This window comes from Pezoporus wallicus, unplaced genomic scaffold (assembly GCF_028554395.1).
Source record: "Pezoporus wallicus isolate ANWC-B61680 ecotype Strahan unplaced genomic scaffold, APGP_CSIRO_Pwel_v1 contig_4816, whole genome shotgun sequence".
NCBI lineage: Eukaryota > Metazoa > Chordata > Aves > Psittaciformes > Psittacidae > Pezoporus > Pezoporus wallicus.
In genome coordinates this window covers 3,950,700-3,972,557 of record NW_026640990.1, presented here as the reverse complement: position 1 = coordinate 3,972,557, position 21,858 = coordinate 3,950,700, and the positions used below count along the sequence as shown (strand labels likewise).

At 38.8% G+C, this 21,858-nt stretch overlaps 1 protein-coding gene across 7 annotated transcripts in view; it reads left to right on the top strand.

The window, feature by feature from the left end:
- ANK3 (ankyrin 3) overlaps positions 1-21,858 on the top strand; it is a 378,181-nt gene that overhangs the window by 225,141 nt on the left and 131,182 nt on the right. For 4 of the 7 annotated variants that reach the window (XM_057421483.1, XM_057421486.1, XM_057421485.1 and 1 more), the window contains 7 exons: positions 6,804-6,905; positions 7,347-7,445; positions 7,837-7,935; positions 12,751-12,849; positions 17,386-17,571; positions 18,127-18,150; positions 19,361-19,459. In XM_057421483.1, the coding sequence (XP_057277466.1) occupies positions 6,804-6,905; positions 7,347-7,445; positions 7,837-7,935; positions 12,751-12,849; positions 17,386-17,571; positions 18,127-18,150; positions 19,361-19,459 (708 nt within the window). The remainder of the gene's footprint in view (positions 1-6,803; positions 6,906-7,346; positions 7,446-7,836; positions 7,936-12,750; positions 12,850-17,385; positions 17,572-18,126; positions 18,151-19,360; positions 19,460-21,858) is intronic. The other 3 variants (XM_057421488.1, XM_057421489.1, XM_057421487.1) reach the window with 1 other exon arrangement.

Here is a 21,858-nt window from a genome sequence, read left to right as displayed (position 1 = left end):
GCCAAGGCAGACTGTAACAGAGGGTGATGTGAGTGATCTCAAAAATGGTATATACTAAACCTGCACATCAGAGACTTACCTTGTCTTGTGGTCTAGCAAGGAAAGAGTCTTATTTGCTTGGATGTTTTCCTAGTTTGATCAAGGATCTCCAGAAAGAAGGAGCCGAATCTAAAATGTGTTTTCCGCTCTGTTTTGAGTTGCCTGCATATGCGATTTTCAGGAAACATTTTGTTTTCTCTACAAGCACATTAAGATTGACTGCTGTAGAGGGATAGAGCCTCAGTTGTTGCAAATACAGTTGATTATAGATTCACATGCAATTTTTTCAGAAATATGTGCTGATTTAGTCTCCACTGGTGTGACAAAGAAGAGGGGTTTCACACAGCCTTAAACCGGTGTATTTTTTAACTTGTGGAAAATATATCATAATTACATAGTTGGAATATGGCCAGTTATGAGGACATTACAAACAATATAATATTTTTTGGCTACTTTATCATGCCCACTACAATACTATGATCAAAGAAAGCTGATAATTAAGTTGCATGATAGGGCAAACAAATAGAAGGATTTTTTTTTTTTTATGTTTTCGATGTTTCGATCAAATAATTTATTCTTCTGCAATTATATTCAAAATAACTGGCCCTTTCTAGCTGAAAGATGTTTTCTTTGAATTGTCAGGCAGTTGGAATGGAGCTTTTCCTGCTGCCCTGTGGTTGTGTTTAGGGCTGTGATCCCAAAAGCATCTCTCTGAAGGATAATTAACAGCAGAACTGCAGACAGCAGTTGGCCCCAGGCTGTCACGTTCTTATCAGAAGAAAACACAAATGGTAATATGGTATGTAAAGCATGAGTACAGCTGTAGTTGTTTGCACAAAGATCACCTTCTAATCCAGTGCAACCAACCTCCTTTCTAATAAGGAAGATACAAGTGAATTTTTTTAATACAGGTTTAGTTACAAGGTAGTGGGGAGGTACAAAGGATACAGCTTCTTGGAGTCTCAGATAAAGAGTGCCTCTGAAAAAATTATATAGCCGGTTTATTTCACATGGTTCAGACGCTGCTGTTGAGTGGCCAGTATAGTTTACTTGAAATAAAATTTCACCCCTTACCAAGTGAGCATGAGTTTACTTGGAGGACAATTCTAAATTAACATAGGAGCAAAATCTAAGTAATGCCAAGGACCTTCAATTTGCCACGTAGTGCTTAGTGCCCATGAGTTGAGCCTGACTGCAAAAAAGAAAAAAAAAAAAAGCCGTAAGTTGTAGTAAGCCCACCCTTATGAAAACAAACAAAAATGTTATCATCTGGTTCCTCAGATCATCTCATGCTGCCTCAAGATTAGTTTTGTTGAGCACATTTCCAAATGGAAGTAACATAAGTTCATCCTTAAAATGAGGTCATTGCTTCCCCCCACAACAAATGTTAGGCATGGTTAGCATCTTTTTGTTGGGACTCAAGCCAGAATGCATCCTGCTCTGGCACAATAGGAATCTGCTGGGGGTTTCCCTTCACAACAGCTACTGTTAAAGATGGAGTGAAAAACAAAACCCTGCTCCCAATGTGAAAAAGACTGGATTTTTAATCTGAAAAAGAAGCCACTGTAAGCAGAACTCAAAAGAGAGAGAGATGAACATAATAAAAATACCATCAGTATGGGAGGGAACTTGTACACATTTGAAATAATGGCTTTGCGCTTTTGGGGGTTCACTAAATGATACATATTCTCTGTTTGCTGGAAGGAGTCTCTCTAGTCACATGCAAAAGCCAGGCCAGACCCTGGGTTGACAGTCAGTGCAAATTTCCTAGTAGTTTTTGCCTTTTTTCCTGCTTAATAGTCTCTTACTTCACTGGGAACACTTGGGGAAAATGGCGGTGAATCCGTATTTGCTAGCATAAATTGACATCAGCATTTTCTGTCTTAAAATGGAGGCTTAAGATAATACCCAAGTGACTTAGGAGTTAATCTTTTCTGTAATAGGAATATTTTTAACTCATGTAGCTTTTCCTCAAAACAGGGAAATAGTTCTTGGGTCTTACCTCTTCATGTCACAGGCTCTGCCATCCATCATCTGTCAGACTAGTAGACCTTAGGGTAAAGAAGAGTTAGGAAACAGAAGACTGCTACCAGCATGGCTTATTCAGCCTCAGCTCTTTCCAGAGATGTTTCTAGGATGAAGGCTGTTGAAATGAGCTCCAGACTGGAAAAACCTGTTGTGGGCTGAAGGCAGCCCACAGTCTACAAGCTCATCATCAGTACATTAAGTCTATTTTTATAGTGTGGTACATTAAAGGGAAACATACAAACTTAAAAGAAATACACATTGCATAAAAACTGCATTCATTAGTCAATCATCTGTATTTACACATTTCTTAAAACTAGAAATAATACTAGTACTCTCATATGTCTATTGTTTGTTAAATATTGTCTGAATAGCCATTACAGAACTAAATGCTGTGCACAGGATCTCAGGTCTGCCTCTCCAAGAGTTAAAATACTTGCAAGAATCTTGATTTTTAATTTGCGTCTAGACATAGAGATTGAAAAGGTAGCATCCCCAGGCAACCCAAGAGGGAGCAGGGGAAGGCTTCGGGGATACAGCCTGGCAACAGGGACCCTGTGCAAATGCACAGGAAGGGCTGCAGTCCTTGTGGCTGACTTCAAGAACATCTGAGATTCAGGGTGCTTTGATGTATGTCCCATGCCTCTGCTGTTCTCTTGGTATTTGTCAAGACAGTGAAGAATCAAAAGCCAGTTTTCATCTTCATTTCATGTTGAGATTGATTACCTCCAGAGAAAGAAACAAAGGGATCTGAATACATGGATAACATACATAATGTCTCTATCAGGAATATTGAGATTTAAGTAATTACTATTGGAGAAAAATTTTATTAGGTCTGTTAAGGAAATGGCCTGTAGACATATTGTCTGTTGGGGGCTTTTCAGACACCAGCTAGTGTGGAAGGTAGAAGTGGGTATATCTGGAGAACAGTTGCCCACAGACGGAGCACTTACCTGTGTGGGTGTCCTGAGCGATAGCTGGAAGCCTAAAATAATTTTTTCCTCTACTGTGTTTTTAATGCTTTTAATATAACAGGTCCTTGATTGGTCTTTGACATGGGCTCCCAGGCATGATGGCAATCCAGATTAATTATTAACATTATTGGTACGCTTGTTTGATCTTTCAAATCCTTCAGTGATTTCAGCCTAGGCTCTGATGCTGCTCCTGTCTGTGCAATACAGGGGCAATTGCAGGCTCTGCCAGGGAGTCCAAGAGGCTTGCTTTTCAACAAAACAGTGCCAATTGGAAATGTAATTTTTTCTTTTACTCTAACGTGGTCTTAAAAAAAAAAAAAAGGTGAAAAATAGAAATAGGAATGTAAAATACAGAAAATTTTAGGTTCAGAAATGTGGAATTTTTGCTGACCCCTACAGTTAGCTTTTATAAAAGTTGGGTAACATTTGTTGTTTTTTTCTGGTTTTGGAAGTGGAATGTCTTAAAAATGAGGGAATTCAAGGCATTTTGCAAGGTAGAGAGAGCTTGAAAGTCTATTCTCTATTTGAGCAGGCCTGAAGTAATGCCTTAGTTATAGGGGAAGTGGAAGCTGGCAATGATGGAATTGCTTTTGGTTTGCAAAGATGTTGGCTCTCTTTCTCTCTAATGTATTGCTTGTTTCTGCTTATGGCAGAGACAGTAATGGATGAGAGAATCCCAGAAGCCCCACTGAACTTTTCTGCACAATTGTACAACCTCAGTCTGTTATCCTTCTGTGCAAATCTCAAAATGGTTGTGCATGGCGGCCCAGCAAGGGCGAGTTAACCAGCCTGAGGTCAGTTAACTCCGTGTGAGGGCTTGGGAGCTTTAGCCAAGGTGAGAGAAAAAAAAAGCTTTCCCCTTCTCAGTGCACAGGGATGTGTTACTCCCTGGCTACTAAGGCAGCTCCTGCAGTTTCATACACTAGCTCACATCATGTTCAAGTAATTGGAAACCAGTAACGTGGAAACTGGAAGTGCCAGCTCAGCTCAGCTGAAGTGTGGGAGATTTTGTGTTATTCCTGGTGTGCTGTTAAATGGCAGCTTCTCTGGGTGCTTCCTAGTTACTATTGTAGTGCCTGCACATGCTGGAACTGCTTTTTCAATACGGGGTCTCTCATGCTGGAGGCCTGTCCCTGTCTAGCAGTGAGAGCCCAGGCTGTCGGGTGAGAGCCCAGCACCCTGCCAGCCCCACCACCTAGGAGACAACCTGGCTGCTGCTATTACTGATGGTTTTGGACAGTTTGAGCAACAAGGGTGAGTTTTGAGTGGTGACTGGCAAAGGAGGGCATGCCGCTTGCTTGAGGGATTTCAGGAATAGATTTGTGCATCACTTAGCAGCACCAGAGCTAGCTTGATATGAAACAGTTTTGTACATACCGAGGCTGGAAGCATGAGCTGACCTTTGTCCTTCATCCCATTAGCAAGCTAGTGCTTTCAAGAGAAGCCTTGAAAACCCACAGGCACTGGGGGGGTTGGAACTAGATGATCTTAAGGTCCTTCCCAACCTTAACTATTCTATTATTCTATGATTCTACAGTGAAACAGCAGTTAGCTATTAATGTGAATATCAGCTATTTATCACTCAGTCTGCCTTCCCTGTCCCTGCCCCCTCCCTATTGTCTTTGATTAAATAGGTTTAAGCATTTCTGAGTGTGGGCAGTGTTTCTTGTCTGGTGTGCACTAGTGTGACTGGCAGGAACTGATTATCCATAGCAAGCTTCTCTGGTGCATCCCTTCCCCACCCAGACGCAGCTGTAAACAGCTGATGTTAATTATCATCCACCTGCTGACTGTGCCAAACAGACATGCCGTTACACTGTGACAGAAAAGGCTCCCGGTCTATTAAGTTCTCCCTCATACCTTTAGTAATGCTGATAAAATGCTGACCTGGTTTTTATCCCAGTGGCTGCTGTTGCTAAGCACTGAGAATATGACCTGTCTCCTGTAATGATCTGCATTGCACAGTTCAGATGATCTTCCACATGAAAGTGTTTTGCTGCACCTCTCAAGACAGCTGTTCTTCTCCATAGTCTATACAGTTCTGATTATATAGTTTGTAGCAGCACCTTGTTTCTGATAAAGCCTAATAAAGCATTGGTATTTGGGGGCTGTTTTGCTGGAAGCATATTGCAGAAGTTGATTTGTAATGATCAGTGTGGCCTGCTTGGAAAATAATCATTAAGAACAGGGAAAGTCAGAAGCCAGTAATTTATCCCTGCAAGGTGGAATGCCATGTGTGCAAAACTCGAGAGAAAATGAAGAGTTCGTAAGTAATGGTTCTCTCCTTTGAAGAGAGAACTTATTGTATTGAAAACACTAGTAAAATAGCCTTGTAGCTTGTACTGGTGCAAAGAAGAAAGCAGACTTTCCACCTACTTACCATTTTGCTGTCATTATGCTCCCAGATTGCTTCATCCTGCACATGAAAGTGACTTCAGATGGTCTTGAAGCAGTGCTTGAAAAGAATATGCACTGAAGTGGCTGCATTGACAGGAGAGAAGTCTATAGCATATCCAGAAAATGAGAAATGAAAAAATAAAACAGTATTTATGCTCTCAGTTACTTATCCAGTAACAAAAGTTATCAGACAGCCTCTTGGTGCCAAGCTGTTTTGATTTTCTCTCAGCAGTTACTGCCTTTAATTTTTTCTCTAAAAGTAATTTGTGGCACTCTTTTAGAACCTTGGAAGGTCATAAAGCACTTAAGGTTGTAGTGATGTAAGCCTGTGATGAAATGATGCTGTGAGGGGGAAAAAAAAAAAAAAGACAATTCCTGTTGTACCAGAGGAGAAGACGGCACAAAAGAAAAAGTGTTGACTGCCCAAGGTGCCAGGGAAAGCAATAGCACAGGTAAAATGAAAGGTTACACCATTTGTCTCTCTTGAAAGCTAATCCAGTTCATTCCACTTGTTCCAAGGCAGAATCAGCATTATCTAAACTGTCCTTGGTGGGTATTTGTGTAACTTGTTGTTAAAACCCTCTGGGGACAGGAATTACTTCCAGTGATTCTTTCATAACTTAACCATCTTTTCTGCCATCCTCATGTTCAAGCTGAAGTCATCATAGGGGAAATTTGCACAGCTATCTTTAAAGGAAGATCTAAGGAAAAAAATTGCAGTGTGAATAATAGCACTGTACCTAGGGATTTCAGGCTACTTCACCGAATGTGGACGGTATTGTAAATAAGATAAGCCATAAAATAAGGGAGGACAGAGACAAATCAAAATGTAATCAGATGTTAGACTGTAAAATGCCTTAAGTTGTAAAACCATAGGTTTGGGTTGTTTGTTTTTTTTTCATTCATACAGTCCAGTCCTTCAATGTTGAGTATTTTGGACTTTTTAATATCTGTCATGTGAGATCTCATGGTACTGGTCCAGTCTGTTCAGGTTGGACATTAAAGGTGGTGTGGCACTTTTGGAAAAAGCAGAGTGGTTTCCATGGAGCTCTATCCCAAGCCTCACCATGTTTGTCTTCCATGCTGGGTACCAGATGTATCCATCTGCTAGGCTTGCATGTTTGACAGTGCTGCATAATTCATGTTTATGTATGAAGTCAAATCTTGTGCTTCCTAGTCAGGCAGACAGCCTATTTACACACGAGGGAGGGCAGGATTTGACCCGTATTTGATAAGACAGTTTGGGATCCTTTCATGTCTAGTTAAATGTATGTACAATATGTCGTATCATTAGAAACTTTGCCAAGGGATTATATTTTTATACTGTGCTGTAATTTCTAATGGGACTTTTTCTTTTTTTTGTTTCAGTCTGATGCAAATGCAAGTTACCTGAGGGCTGCTCGAGCTGGCAATTTGGAAAAGGCTCTCGACTACTTAAAAAATGGAGTGGACATCAACATTTCAAATCAGGTTAAAGAACATTTTGCTCAGATTTGCTGAATAAGTACCTTTTTCGCTACTTCTCTAATCTCTTTATATTTGCATTTCATATCAATGATAACTTTTGTGGGTTTTGATGAGTCATATTTATCTAGTAAAAATGATATATATTTTTTTACCCTTTACCAAGACACCATTTCACAATATTGTGCCATTTGATGTTATCTTTCATTCCATTTGTATTACATCAGATCATAGGAAAACACACCAAACTTGAGACCCCAGAGCTAGTATATCCTGACTTAATTCATACTCTTTCCTTATAATGCAGTTCTTGTAAAGTTTATATAATTTTTAGAAGCAGTCCTCTCACTGGGATATAATAAATTGTCTCTTGGTATGTTTGCTATGCTGGAAAAACTTTTGGCAATCTTTCCCATTGCTTTCCTTTTTTCCATCTTTTTAAATCAGAATGGGTTGAATGCTCTCCATCTCGCTTCCAAAGAAGGACACGTAGAAGTTGTCTCTGAACTGATACAGCGAGGTGCCAGTGTTGATGCAGCAACAAAGGTCAGTCAGGCCTATCTAATTGTTCTCTTGTTCACAATGATGGCATGGGCACAAGGTGTCAGCCAACTGGTTGCAGCAGACATTACTGCAGCAGTAATTGCCTGTTTTCCACTGGTGGAATAGTCTTTGATTATTATGTAATAGAAACTTTTTAGATTATAGTAAATGTCACACATTACAAGGGATGAGATTTACTTGACAAATTGAAAATTCCTGTCTTTGTTTCTGCCCATGTCTTCTAGAATAACTTGCCCACTAGAAGTATCCAGTAAGAGTATTTTTTATTACTAGAAATCTTATGTTTTAAAGTGGAATATGTTCTTGATAGTATTGTTATGTATTCAGGCTCAGGTTTTGTACTTTTTTCAAATATCACTGTCTGTCATTTCAGAAAGGAAACACAGCATTGCACATAGCATCCCTCGCAGGACAAGCTGAAGTAGTCAAAGTCTTGGTTACAAATCGGGCCAACGTCAATGCACAGTCTCAGGTAGAGTAATATTTCCCTGTTTGGTACTATCAGAAACTTTGCTGACATTAAAAACATTCTTCCCTTATAAACTATAATGATAGTAAGTGTATTTTGTAGATTTCATCATGTTAATGCTGACTTTTGAAAACCGGGTTTGATGGAGTTAGTAAAATGAATGTAATCTCTTGAGCATATTAAGAAACATTCTTTCTTGGTTGTTCCACACACATAGGCAGCTGACAACAGGTACAAAGTTTAAACACACAGCTGCCGGTTTATTACTGAAGTCAGCATTTTAGTGAATGTAGTGCTGAGTTAATTCTCACCTTGTAACTCAACATGTGATTAAAACTTTAAATGCTTCCAGCTGTCCCACTTCTGCCTTACCCTTTGCCGTGTGGTCAGAGGGTACCAAGAGGCATCATGGACATATCAAGTCTTATCCTTCCCCATAGGCATGACAGTGCAGTAAAATCCGAGGGTGTGTTTGGGTCTTTTCCCAAATACAATGTTAACCATCAGTTGAGATTAACTGAGTTGCCCACTTCATTCATCAACAGAGCAAATATGTTTTAAGCTGTCCAGAAGCCACAGAGAGGCACAACTTAGGCGATGAAGAATGCGGAGGCACATCCAGGAGTGATTGCAAGATACTGGATGTGGTTGTGTAACAGACAGCACAGCAAAGCATGTAACCTTGAGCCTTAGATCTAACCCCAGTGTCCTAGGAGCTGCTAATTGTTACAGAGTCAGAAAGACAACTGATAGAATGGGAGAGTGGGAAAGAATTTTTTCAAATGAAGGGGGTACTGTTTCACGTAAGTCAGTGTCTCAGGCTTAATGGAGCTCATCCCCTTTCTTTCTACAAGGAGGTACTGTGCTACAAGTGTATGCAGACCTATTAAATTTGGTCAAGTCCTTTGAACGAGTATTTGGGTCAATTATAGAAAATTTGAAATAAAGGAAAACAGCTGGATTTAAGAGCAAGCTGTAAAATGAAACAGGGAAAAGCTCTGGTTAATTAAATGCATAAACCACAGAATGCTGAAAGCCAAGTAGGTGGCTGTGCCATGGGAGATGTTCTTCATGCCTGCCCCATTCCTTCTCTCCCTGCTCAGGGGCTGGCTAGCAGGCAGTGCCACAGAAAAGATCAGATTATGAGATGGTCTTCTCATCTGGCCCAGTATTGCCATTCTTCTATATTATGCAGATATGGGCATGATAGAAAATGTTTGTTGAAAAGGGAAATTTAAAAATTTGCATTTTAAAGAAATACGTTTTTTTTAATTGCTCTCAAATAGTATGAACAAAATGTTCAATACAGTCTATTTCAAGGATGTGAGTTGCTTGGGATGTGAATTTCATGTTTCCTTCACCTGTGGCTCAATTCTCCTTTCTTACTCTTTTATACTAGTTAGATACAGTAACATTTGGTTCCAGGCACTGCGCAACTTGAATTTAAAGAGAACAACAAAAAGCACTTTTCAGTAAAATTTTCTGTGACTTTTGAGAAGTAAAACAAAGCAGAAATATTTTCAGTGTTTTTTCTGTTCAAGAAATGAAGATGGCTTTGAAAGGATCTTTTCTGCTTGTGTTTGAGAACTTGTGTATTGAGGCCTGAAACTAAAAATAATCAGAGACTGTAAACATCTTATATAACTGCAGTGTCCATACACCCCAAGGTTTTGCCACGTTACTATTATTTCGCTAATATATGAGATTTAAAGATCGTAATTTTATTCCTCCTTTAAGGAAGCCTTTGACATCTTTGCTTGAGAGACGTATATTCGCCATTCCATACCAGTACCTGGCAGTGAGATACCCAAGTAGGGACTAGTCTTTCTGGGAGGTCCCTGGAACTACCTGTTGTCAAACTGGCCCTTGATCAGCTTTGTCTGTGGTACTGAGCATCACTTGAGCTTTCCTAAAGCTTAGTATAAAGTTCAGATGAATTTTATGTGCCCACAAAGAGACTAGCCAAAGTTATCTTAGTTTTGTTTTTTATTTTTTTATGTTTGCCCTCTTTTCTACGAGTTTGATTTTACCTCCTCTCCCATTGAAGGTAACAGCTCTACACTGCTTATGGTGCTGGTTTTAGGGCTGCGAGGCCTTCTTTACCCAAAATTCCTGTCTTAAAAAAAAAAAAAAAGTTAATCTTTATTAAGTCTGAATTTTGTACCTCCTCTAAGGGCTATTTATTACTATGAAAGACAATGCTTTCCTTAGGCTTGTGGCTCTCTGTCAGTTTTAGCCCCTTTTTAAAGAGTGGAAAAAAAAATGGAGGGAGGGAAAAGATGTTGAAAACCATACAGTAATTTAACATAGGAGAAAAAGTTTTCTTCTGTCTCCAAATGTTAATTATTCTTGCTCTGAGAATTTTTGCCTATTAATTTTTTCCTGAAACTAATTATTAGGTATAATTTCCTGCTTCATTTCTAAATGCAAATGTTTGAAACTAAAAGAAAAATAATCTTTGTTTCCAGCTGAGTTAGTAAATAGGTAACTGAGTGTGCTATGAAATGTTAGAGAAAAATGCCAGACTGCTGTTCACTAAAATAACAAGCTGTAACATGACATATTAGGTACCTTATCAGGTGTTTTCTGATTTTTTTTTTTGTTTTTATTAAGCAGACTTTTTGGCTGTACGGTAACTAAACAGTAAGATCTTGATTCTGGAGAGTGCATTAACACATGGCTAACTTCAGACTTTGGCTCCAGTAGAACTTCAAAGCCTGCTTTATGCTTGTAGGGATGCTTTCCTGAATAGAGAGCAAATCATCAAAATACTGGAACACCAACAGACCTTGCAGCCTGTGCAGGCCTTGTAAACATGTGGCTTCAACAGCTGCTCGATGTCTTGTTGATGGTAAAGTTCCTCTTGGATCAAACAAACAGTTCACGCCATTTTCTCTCCAACTGTCTGTTTTTCTGACCTCCTATTTGTCTCTGCTGCCAGTGAAACCTGCACATTCGGCCTCAGGTCAGCTGCATTCTCCTGTGTGCTCTGTGTTGGATGTGTGCCCTGCAACTCTGCCACATTGCTGTGACAGTCAGATGTCTCTCAGCTGTTTTCACTGCAGCTACTATAACTCAGCCAAAATTAACTGCTATAGGTCTTAGGCTATGGTTTTCCTTCATCTCTCCAGAGCCCAGAACGTTGATGTTTTTTCTTTGATGCAAATACATGGCCAAACTCTTCTCAGCTCATTTCTGGCTCTATTGGTTTCCTGCAAAATCTAGGTCAGTGTCTTTTTAACTGCTCTAGCTGAATTGCTGAGCTGCTCCCCCTGTGACTTCCACCCTGCCGAAATCTGTGCACTGGCCACGTTGCAGACATAACAGTGCTGATACTCTTAGCAAAACCCAGTTATATGGAAGTGTTTCCTGAACTTGACTATTATTTAGGCCAGATGAAATCTTTCTCCTGTTTTCCCCATTAATTTTAACTACCCCTTACCTCCTATTTTATTATTTCCTTTCAACCTTGTCCTCCCGACCCTCTGGTGTAATCACCAGAAATGTTGTGTGGTACGGTGAGATGTCTGGAAGTATCTTAGGATTGAGTAGCTGGAGAGGGAAGCTTTGCATGAAGCTTACTTTAGAGAAGTCTGAAATGCTAATGGCATGAGATTTAGAAGATACTAAGAAAGACAGGGCCCACTGAAACCTCAGTGGGCTCTTTGACAGTAATGCTGCAGTATGAAGGGTAAAACATATATCATGGTAGATCAGAGGAGAAAGGGATTGTTGCTCTTATTGCTGATGCTGCTTTGGTCGCTTCAACAGTACCAACCTGCTCAGTCAATAGTATATGGATGTTTTAAGTTCTTACTGTACAATGTATTTATCACTAGTTCACAATTCTGTTGGACTGAGGGACATGCAGTGCTATACGAAAGCCAAGCAATCTCAGGTGCAAATCAGCACCTTCTGTAAATTCCTTTAGAGGTATCTTGATCCCAGGACAGGTTTCATTACTTCATTTTTCTGTTTTGTTTTTGTGAGTGACATTAAAGCTGTGGATTTCAGAAATGCTTAGAACAATATGGAAAAATACATTGCTTTAATGTTAGCCCCCAACAGTTCAATTCCTGAAAGACTGTGATCTGTATACAGTTAAGGCAAAGACAGAAGCATTGACTGAAAGAGGAAAGCACTTCCCAAATAATGAGTTAAGCTCTGCAGACTCTAATACTTGTATTGCATTGATTGAAATCACTCACTTAAGCATAATTTGAGAAGTGCTCTAATGTGGTCAGAACACTGATAAGTCTCCCTCTCAGACTACTGAGATCACCTGGTGCCTGAAATATGAGGTAGTTCAGTGGCCACAAGCCGGCTATGCTCAGAAGGCAGATCTTTGGGGAGACAAAAGGCATAAGTATTGGCACAAGTGAAAGAGAAGTCAAAGCTAACAGAAAGAAGAGGAAAAAAATTGAAAGTATTTTGAAGAGCCATTGCCCTTGCTTTTGCTACAGACTTGTATTTTCCTGTCCCATTTTGCATTTCCATTGCTGCAGCTGCATTTATCGGGAATCATAACTCATCTCTACCAAATACTCTATCCAAATGGGTTTTTAGTTTGACTTTGCAACACATATAAATGGAAGTATTCTTGCTTAGCTGTGGGAATTGTGTCTGGTCAGTTGAAGAATTCCACTTTGTCCTTTTAAATAACATTACCCTTCTCCTATCTTCACTTAAATCAGGGGAGATCATGCCCTTATCTAGAATGTGAGCACACAGTTTATTTGGTTTCCTCCTAATCTACCTGAGGTTAGCAGGTCTATGAAATGTTTGTGGAGTTTTTACACTCTTGTTTTCTTATTTCAGAATGGTTTCACTCCACTGTATATGGCAGCCCAAGAAAACCACCTGGAGGTTGTTAAGTTTCTTCTTGACAATGGTGCCAGTCAAAGCCTCGCCACAGAGGTAAAAGTTTGAATTTCACGCTTTATGACCAAAGTAAAATGTGCTTCAGCATTGATTTTTTCTACCTTATATCAAACTAGTCTTTTAAATACAAAATTAAAGATCAATAAAAAGTTCTCTCTATGAAGTGTTCTAATTAGTATTAAGTTACTGTCTTTTCAGCAATGTAAACCACTTCTTTCCATTTCTAAAATAAAAAGTAACTTTAACTAGAAGCAGTTCTAAAAATAGATGTGTTCTTAGTCATAACTAGTAATCTTTCAGGTTAAGTGCTCTAACAGGGAAGCTGCGTGCATAACATAAATGTTCTCTGAGCTTTCATTAAAAATAGTGAATAATGTGGAGGGCAACGATAAAGCGAGAACAACTGTGTACCTACACTTTGGAGCCAGCTGTGGGATACCAGCAAAAACCCTGGGCTACTTACTTCTTGGAGTATTTTCTGAACTGCTTTTATTGGTGTGTTGGTATCTTCTCTGTCGCACCTTTTTATTCCATCTGGTCCTACACTGATAATTTCAAGCTGACAGAAAGATGAAAGTTCCCTGAACTTTCTAGAAGAACACTTTTTATTTCTTGTTTTTAAAGTAATTCTAACTCAAAAAAGGCAACCTGGAAGGAAAAAAAATAGCATATATATTAATAGTTGTAAATGTGCTACACTGAGATAGGTTTTCAGTCTGATGAATTTTCAGTTGCCTTAATTCCAAGATCTTGCTACCAAAAAAAAAGATAATTCATTATGTGCTTTCTCTAATACATATTAAATTAAATTTGAACTATTGCCAAGAAAGAAATAATGCTTATTTTAAAAAATTCTACCTCTTGAAAAAAAAAAAAGCAAAATTTCTTGATTGCATCACTGTAGCTCATGACATTGCTGTATAATGGTGTATGTGCGTAATCTTTTTCTGAAGTCAACACTAAAAAATTGATCACTAATTGATCAAAATTGTGTTTTCAAGGATGACTAAAACTTAGTTATAACTGGAAGTGTGCATCAGAAATTACTTTCTGGAAATGCTTAATAATATGAAAGCCAAGAAATATGAGAATTAAATATTTTAAATACAGAAAATCAATTCAAAGTTGTAGCTTTCATGACATTTCCATTTCTTTGCAAAAAATTGGAAACAATGAAGTCTTGGGGCCACGACATATGTGTGATAGATTCACACTTCTGAAAATGTACGTGCTGCTGTATGATTTTTCTGAGAAAAAAACAAAACAACAAAAAAACAAAAAAAAATCCAAAGGAAAAATAAAAAAAAAATGCATAGGTACTTGCTTCTTTTGTTTGTTTTGGTTTTCTTTTTGTATTGTTTTTTCCCTGACCCTTGGATGTCACTGTATATTGAGCTTTTCTCTGACTGAGCTTGATGGTAAGGTGTAATCTAATTTTATCCATGGAGAATTTCTTTGAAGATACCAGACTACAAAACAGTGTTGCCTTTATTGCCTTACTAATTGGTGATAGTTGGTTACGGGTGCTTTCTTATTTTCTCTTGGTCCAAGTTTTCATATAAATCTGATTTATCTTTATAAGTGCAAAAACCTTTGTTATTAAAAAAGTGCCAGTTAGCTAAATATTCATTAAAAGTAAAACTCTAATGAAGGTGTTTTAATCTAAATAAAATAGAACCAACTATTTTCTTTACACTGTTTTTAGTTTGTGGAGGTTTGGTTTTGTTTTGTTTTTGTTTTTTTTTCCTGGAGCAGGCTTTGCCTTACGTTTTGAAGTGCAGTTGCTAATTCTAGTACTGACATCAAGGTACTTGCTTGCAATTGCTTTTTGTGACTTGGCATCTCCAGAGAGCATGTGGTGAAAATGCATTCTTGTTGGTGTTAATATCCTTTGTTGCAGTTTGCTTGGCCTTGGTACAGTAATCTCTGCACACACTGAAACGATGGGCAGCTCTCATCAGAGTTAGGAAACTGGAGGTATAGTGGATGGCAGCTGTTCTGGAACTGAAATGAAGTGCTCTTTTCACCATTTGTCCACTCCCTTTTCCATAAAGAAAAGGAGAAAATGCATTCCTAGGATATTTTTTTATATATATATAGAATCATAGAATCGTTAGGGTTGGAAAGGACCTTAAGATCATCTAGTTCCAACCCCCCTGCCGTGGGCAGGGACACCTTACGCTAAATCATATCACCCAAGGCCTCGTCCAACCTGGCCTTGAACACTGCCAGGGATGGAGCATTCACAACCTCCCTGGGCAACCCATTCCAGTGCCTCACCACCCTTACAGGAAAGAATTTCCTTCTTATATCCAATCTAAACTTATGTACATTATTTTTAGCAGCATTTTTAGCAGATGAGAAAGACCAATGAGAACAGGCATTGCAGATAGCTAAATCACTTTTCTTTGTGGACTCTTTTTGTGATCTAAATCAGTCTTTCCTTGTGACAGCTACTGCTGTCTGCTGTATAAATAGACCCGGAAGCTAACATCTCAGGTCACTGAGGTGCAAGCTATCGCACTCTGCGTTTTTCCAGGGAGAAGCCTCTGTTTCTGCAGGTACAGTGTAGCTATATTACCAGAGCCCTCTTGTGGGGGTGCTCATGGATTATATTGGCCTTCAGAGCCACACAGCATTGCTCACACCCTGTGCCACTCTCTGCCTGCAGTCTGAGGCAACATGGTTGTTTCACCCCAGGAAACACTCACAGCCTGGGGAACTCCCAGCCCAGAGCCCTGACCTGCTATTGAAGCGTGGTGAGCCTGAGTCAAAGGGGAAGGTTGTGGTTAAATGTGTTTTAAAAAAATCATGGGGAAAAAGAAAGAAATTTCAGTGATTTTTTGGTTCTTTTTATTTTTTCCCCTCCAGAAGTTTGGGGAAAAAAAAAAAAAAAAAGCTCTATTTCAGAATTCCTGTTTCTCATCCTAAATTGAGTGCTCTTTGTTTGGTAAGCCACAATGAGAGATTCCTGATTGAAAACATTCTGTTAAGTTATTTTCAGGCTGATAAAGTTGGGGCTGTTCAGCCTGGAGAAGAGAAGGCTGCGTGGAGACCTCACAACAGCCTTCCAGTATCTGAAGGGGGCCTGTAAGGATACTGGGGAGGGACTCTTCACTAGGGGCTGTAGTGATAAGACAAGGGGTAATGGGTTAAAACTTAAACAGGGGAAGTTTAGATTGGATATAAGGAGGAAGTTCTTTACTGTAATGGTGGTGAGGCACTGGAATGGGTTGCCCAAGGAAGTTGTGAATGCTCCATCCGTGGAGGTGTTGAAGGCCAGGCTGGACAGAGCCTTGGGTAGCATAGTTTAGTGTGAGGTGTCCCTGCCCATGGCAGGGGGGTTGGAACTAGATGATCTTAAGGTCCTTTCCAACCCTAACTATTCTATGAAGTTCCAAAAGTCAAAAAGTTAACACTTGAACGCTGCAATTTTGACATAGGGTGAGGATCTGCCTCCTTCTGTGTCATTGCTGCACTTTTATTTCACACTGATAACAGTTTCACCATGACAGCAGTTGTTGAAAACTCAAAGAAGGTGTTTCTCACTAACTGTAATGAAGTTTAGTAATATAAGCTTTGGATGTGTTGATCAAGAGTCAAATGTAGTAAAAAAATATTCCAAGTAGAGCAATTTGCATTTGTGACATTCTAAGTGATTGATTCATGGGTATTTTCTTGGGCAAAGCTAAATGCGTTCCTGGATTGAAATGCCACTTCAGTGTTTAGGACAGAGCACAGTCTAAATGACAACTCTTTCATTCTTTGGTTTTCTAAAAATCCATAAAAATAAAATTATAAAAACATCTCAGACTGTCCTTTTCATGTATTTGAGGATTCCACTCAAATATCTGCTGAACAAAAATCTTCTATTTTTCAGGTTTTTTCTTCTGCACTATTTTGGCTCTCTGCTAGTCTGAAAGGAAATAATTTCTACTTTTAAGAGGATTTTCCATCACATCTATATGAATTTTCATAAAAGGAAGTTATAGTAAAATAATTGATATATTGGGAGAATATGGTATTCATATTCAACTATTATTAGATTTCAAATCCACATATAAAATATATCAGAGGATACAGCTGAAGTGTTGAGGGTTTTTTTTCCCTTAAAACCCATAGACTATAACCTGTAGCTGTGGGGGAAATAGATAATAATTTATTATGGAGATGTCATTAACAATTGTAATTTAAATATTTCAGCTTTTATCCATTTTTATGTAATTATACACTTTACTGTCACATACTTATTTAGATAACTGTTATTTCATGAGTAATTTCACACTTTTTTCTCAAGTCCCAGTGATTTTCATTTGCTTGTGTTTTATAATTTTATGTTTAAACCTGGAGTGACAGAAAGGTGTTTTGAGCATTTGGGATCAAAACCGGAATATTCACCAACAATTTACCCCAATTTCAGTGTCATTGCAGGGTACTTTTAATTTGCACAGTTTTCACTTCACGGTTGAATTTGAGCGAGTACTTTTACTAATGCTGAGATCTTCACCCTTCCCCTTTCCACCCCCTGGAAAGCTTGGAACATGTGTTGAGAGTCCCCATTGTATGTTGCAGGACGGTTTCACGCCTTTGGCAGTAGCTTTGCAGCAAGGTCATGACCAGGTGGTTTCACTGCTGCTTGAAAATGATACAAAGGGAAAAGTTCGTCTTCCTGCCCTTCACATCGCTGCTCGCAAGGACGATACGAAGGCAGCAGCTCTGCTCCTGCAGAACGACCACAATGCTGATGTGGAGTCAAAGGTCAGTTGTAAAAACAAAAAAGGTTTGATGTTATTAAGTGCTGACCACATGTATTGCATTCTGTGAAGGTCTCCCTTAGTGTGAAGTATTTTGCTGCAGAGTTACTCGTGACTTTCTCTTCTAATGTGTGACTGAGAATAACATTTCATTTGCTTCCTCTGCCCTTTCTCCCCTTTTGTTTAAATTGGGGTTAATTTCTCCTGTAGAAACTTTGCAGGTGGAAAACAGTAAGCGAAATATTATCATAATTATTATCTTGACGATGAAACTACTGAAATGAAGACACTAGCATGTGGTGTGCTATAGGTATTGTACAGTTATTTGATGAGTTATTTGTGCGGTTGCTACTTTAAGAACTTTGGTAAACATGTAACAATTAACATTCAAAATAATCATTCAGCTTCCATTCAGTCGAGCTTCCTTTGTGTGCAGATTGTGCTGTCATCTGAGCTGCTGTGCCACGTAGCAATCATGAAGCTTTTCGCATCCATACCACCAGTGGTGAACTAACCGTTCATTTTTTCCCCCTCTTTGCTTCCAAATGTGTTAACCTAGATGATGGTGAATAGAACAACAGAGGTATATATAAATATATATATGCATCATCACTCCTTCATGACTTAGTGCTGCTGCATCATTTCTTCCTCCTCCTTTTTGCATCGCCTTTTATAGGATAGATACCTGCTTTAGATGAAATGAATTAGCATGTGCTAGAGAAGACTGTAGTTTAGACACCAGGGCTTTCTGCAGCTGAAACTACTGTTTAAAAGTAACAGTAAGCACTCTTGAGAACTAACTGCCATTGTAAAAAAGCCATATTGTGAGAGATGGAGTTTTCAGGGTTTCTTATGAAGCATATATTTATCAGATGTGTTAAGAGCTGCAGACAACCCTGTCCTGTTGTGCATCCAGGTCTGATTTTAGGCTTCTGCATGACACTTACCTTGATGGTGTCAGCAAATAGAATGATCTGAGAGTGATTTTATACCTGCAAAACTCCCAAAGCAAGGCAGTGGCAGCTAGCATGGCTTGCTAACAATTTAGAAATGCATCTAGTTCCCATAAGGTTTCATATTTTGCAGGACTGATGGAATTGCTGCATGTTTTAGCATTTTTTTAAATGGAAGTGAAACTACTTACATATGAAAATAAGTTGCTGAATAATTTTATCAGTAAGGCATCTTCTAATTAGGGTGGTAACTTGTGGTGTCTGAACATAACCCAGTGTGATTGCCCACAGTGGGAGACTGATCTTCATGGTACTAACCCTTGGGAAAAAAGTCCATATTAATTATTAAAGTTGTCTTTGATGTTGTTTTCATTTGCATCTACTTTAAATTTATAAAAAAATGTTAGCAAGTGTCATTAAATTATTTGTATCTGCACTTCTGCAAAGAATCTCTAAGAGATTTGACTTGCAAGACTGACATAATACCAGTAACAGCTAGGTATTTCTAGTTAGAAATTAATTTCTTATAGAAGACAGATCATTGCTTTAATACTCAAATGTTTTGTTGTTGTTTTTCTGGAATATCTGAAAGTTTTATCCTATTTCTGGTCTTCTAGAATAATTATGTTATTTTTTTCCCTCCTGCATAGCAATATGATTTTATTTAGACTCTTTAAGAATCTATAAATATATGTCAGTGAGTGAAAACTAGTACATAATTGGAATGGTGACTTGCAGCATACTCCTATTACTAGCTTTTGTCAGTGATGTGATACAAATTTTGAAGTAGAAATGAGATATAAAAACCCAGTATCTATTGGTTTTCTTTTGTTTTTCCAGAGTGGGTTCACTCCTCTCCACATAGCCGCTCACTATGGAAACATCAACGTAGCTACATTGCTTTTGAATCGGGGTGCTGCTGTGGACTTCACCGCAAGGGTAAGTGTGAAATCTTAGTTATGTTTAGCTTGCTTAATTATCACTCCAAAACACTTTTTTCCACAAATGTCTGGAAAGGTACTTCGCTCTTGCCAGCCAAGGAGCCTGGCCTGACTGGTCTTGCTCCGCTATCATATGGTGCAAAGGGAGTTTCCCTGGGCTGCTGAACTGAACCTGAGCTCTAGTCCTCACCTTGGAAAACTTCTGTTCCTTTCATAGTTCCAGTGTTGCAAAAGGTAGGCTGGGATTCAGTGATAGAAATGCTTCCACCTGTAGCTTCAACATATGGCAGGAATGCTGTCCCTGACAAATTGTCCTCGATATGCAGTAGTTTCCAATGAACATAAAGTGCAGGTGTACTGGTGAATAAAGCAGCTATGCCTTCTATGCATATACAAGAGTCAGATAATATGTATTAACATGTATTAATTCCACGTATCATTGAAAGGAGCTCTGAAAAACTGGAGAGGTAAAAAAAGGAAATGAGGTATAGAAATAAAGGGGAGTTGATAATGGGAGCTGTATGGCAGAAGCCATGCAAGAGTGGGAGAACTAACACTTCTGACCCTGTAAGCTGTGCACAGAAGTGATGACATAGGCCACAGAGGGACAGGGTAGTTCCTCAGATGTATGAAGAAGTATTGGGAGCCAGGAGGGAAACGTTATGGTCTTTCCTGGTGCCTCCTTGGTTCACTCTGGCCTGGGTGGGGAGCAGCTGATGGCTGGCTTTAGCTGCATTGTTTTGTTTGGGAAGTGGGTCCATCCTTCCACAGGCAGGAATGATAAGCCTGGTGCCAGCAGGGCTTCATCTCAAAGCCTGGGACAAAGTTTGACTGCATCTGCTGTCACAGGTCGGGTCTGTTGGAAGATCATAGAAGAATATTGGAGTGAAGGAGTGTGGTCAGGTTTGGAAGGATGTGGGAACAACAAAACATAAGCAGAAGTGTAAAGGATGGAAAATGACAGAGGGAAGTTATATACCGTTGAAAGGGCAAGAAAATAAAGAAATGTATATGAACAAGGATACAGTAATATGAAGGGCAGGGAAAGAGATTGTGCCAGACATAAGACCAGAGGCAAAAGAAAAGCAAATGCAGAGGTAACACAAAATTTAATGAACTGGGATGGAGGGCTAGAGAGTGGTAGGGTAGAGAGGATATGGGCAGAAAGCTGAGTAAGTGCCATGGAAGTATGCAGAGATTTAAGAGGGGAAAAGTAGAGAGAATAATTAGGTGCGTACAGATAAATAGAAAAGGGGCTAACATTTAAAATAGATTAGTACTGGAAAATGCTGGAGATAGAACTTTTTAAGGAAGTTTAAAAAAAAAAATGTTTGCTTCTTAGCTTCTTCAGTAATGGCTTGGGCTGTATGAATAAGAAAACGCCTATGGAATTTCTGCTGACACACAGCCAGGAATGGTTGTCAGTACAGAAAGTATGCAACAGAATGTGAAAATGTGTTGAAACTTGTACTAGAAAACAGGTCAGAGTTAGCTAAAGATATTTCTCCTGTTGGTTTCTGCAGTAATCTACCAAGAAAAGGGAGGACATGTCTATAGTAGTTGTTCACCAGGTTATGTTTAAAAAAAAAACAAAAAGCCCAAAAAAGCAAATGTGATTTCAGGTTATTCCATAGTACCAAACAAAACCCACCCCAAAACCCCACCAAACAAAACAAAAAGCCACACCAAAACAACCTGAGTCTGTGCCAGAATTTGACTCACCAAATCTTACCAAAAGAAAGCCAGGGAGGAGATGTGGTAGTGGTCTCTAGGACAATAAAGAGAAAAATTCAAGGGGGCAAGAGGCATCCAAACTGAAAGCAAATACTAATGTAAGAGTAAATAGGTATAAAGTGGTCATAAATAATAATGTTGTTTAGAATTTTAGATATTTACTATTAAGTATTAATAATTAATATTATTTAATAAGTGTTTAATAATTGATAGTAAATATTGATAATGAGATTCTGAAGCAACCTTCCAATTAAAGTAGAAAAGGCAAAAAAATCCCAATGTGTGTTCAAGATAGTGTTTAATTATTAGGGGAATTATGTGGCATGGATAACTCAACAGCTCCTTTTTATTTATTTTCTCATAGGACTTGTCACATTCAGCACTCTCTCCCCCCCCCCAAAAAAAAAACAAAACACAAAACCCCAAAACAACTGAATATTTCTTTTTTAGAGATTGTTTGTAATTGTTAAGGTGAGTTGGTTCAGGGTGTGATAGAGTGGGAACAGACACTTTGAACAAAGACAGACCCAAAACATTTTGTTTAAACTGTAAGTGGAAGTGCAGATCAGAAGTGTTGGTACTGGCCACTATTCATTCAACATAACATCATTCAGTGATTTATTAATGAAGATAAATTCCCAAAGCTAAATGACACTGTTATAA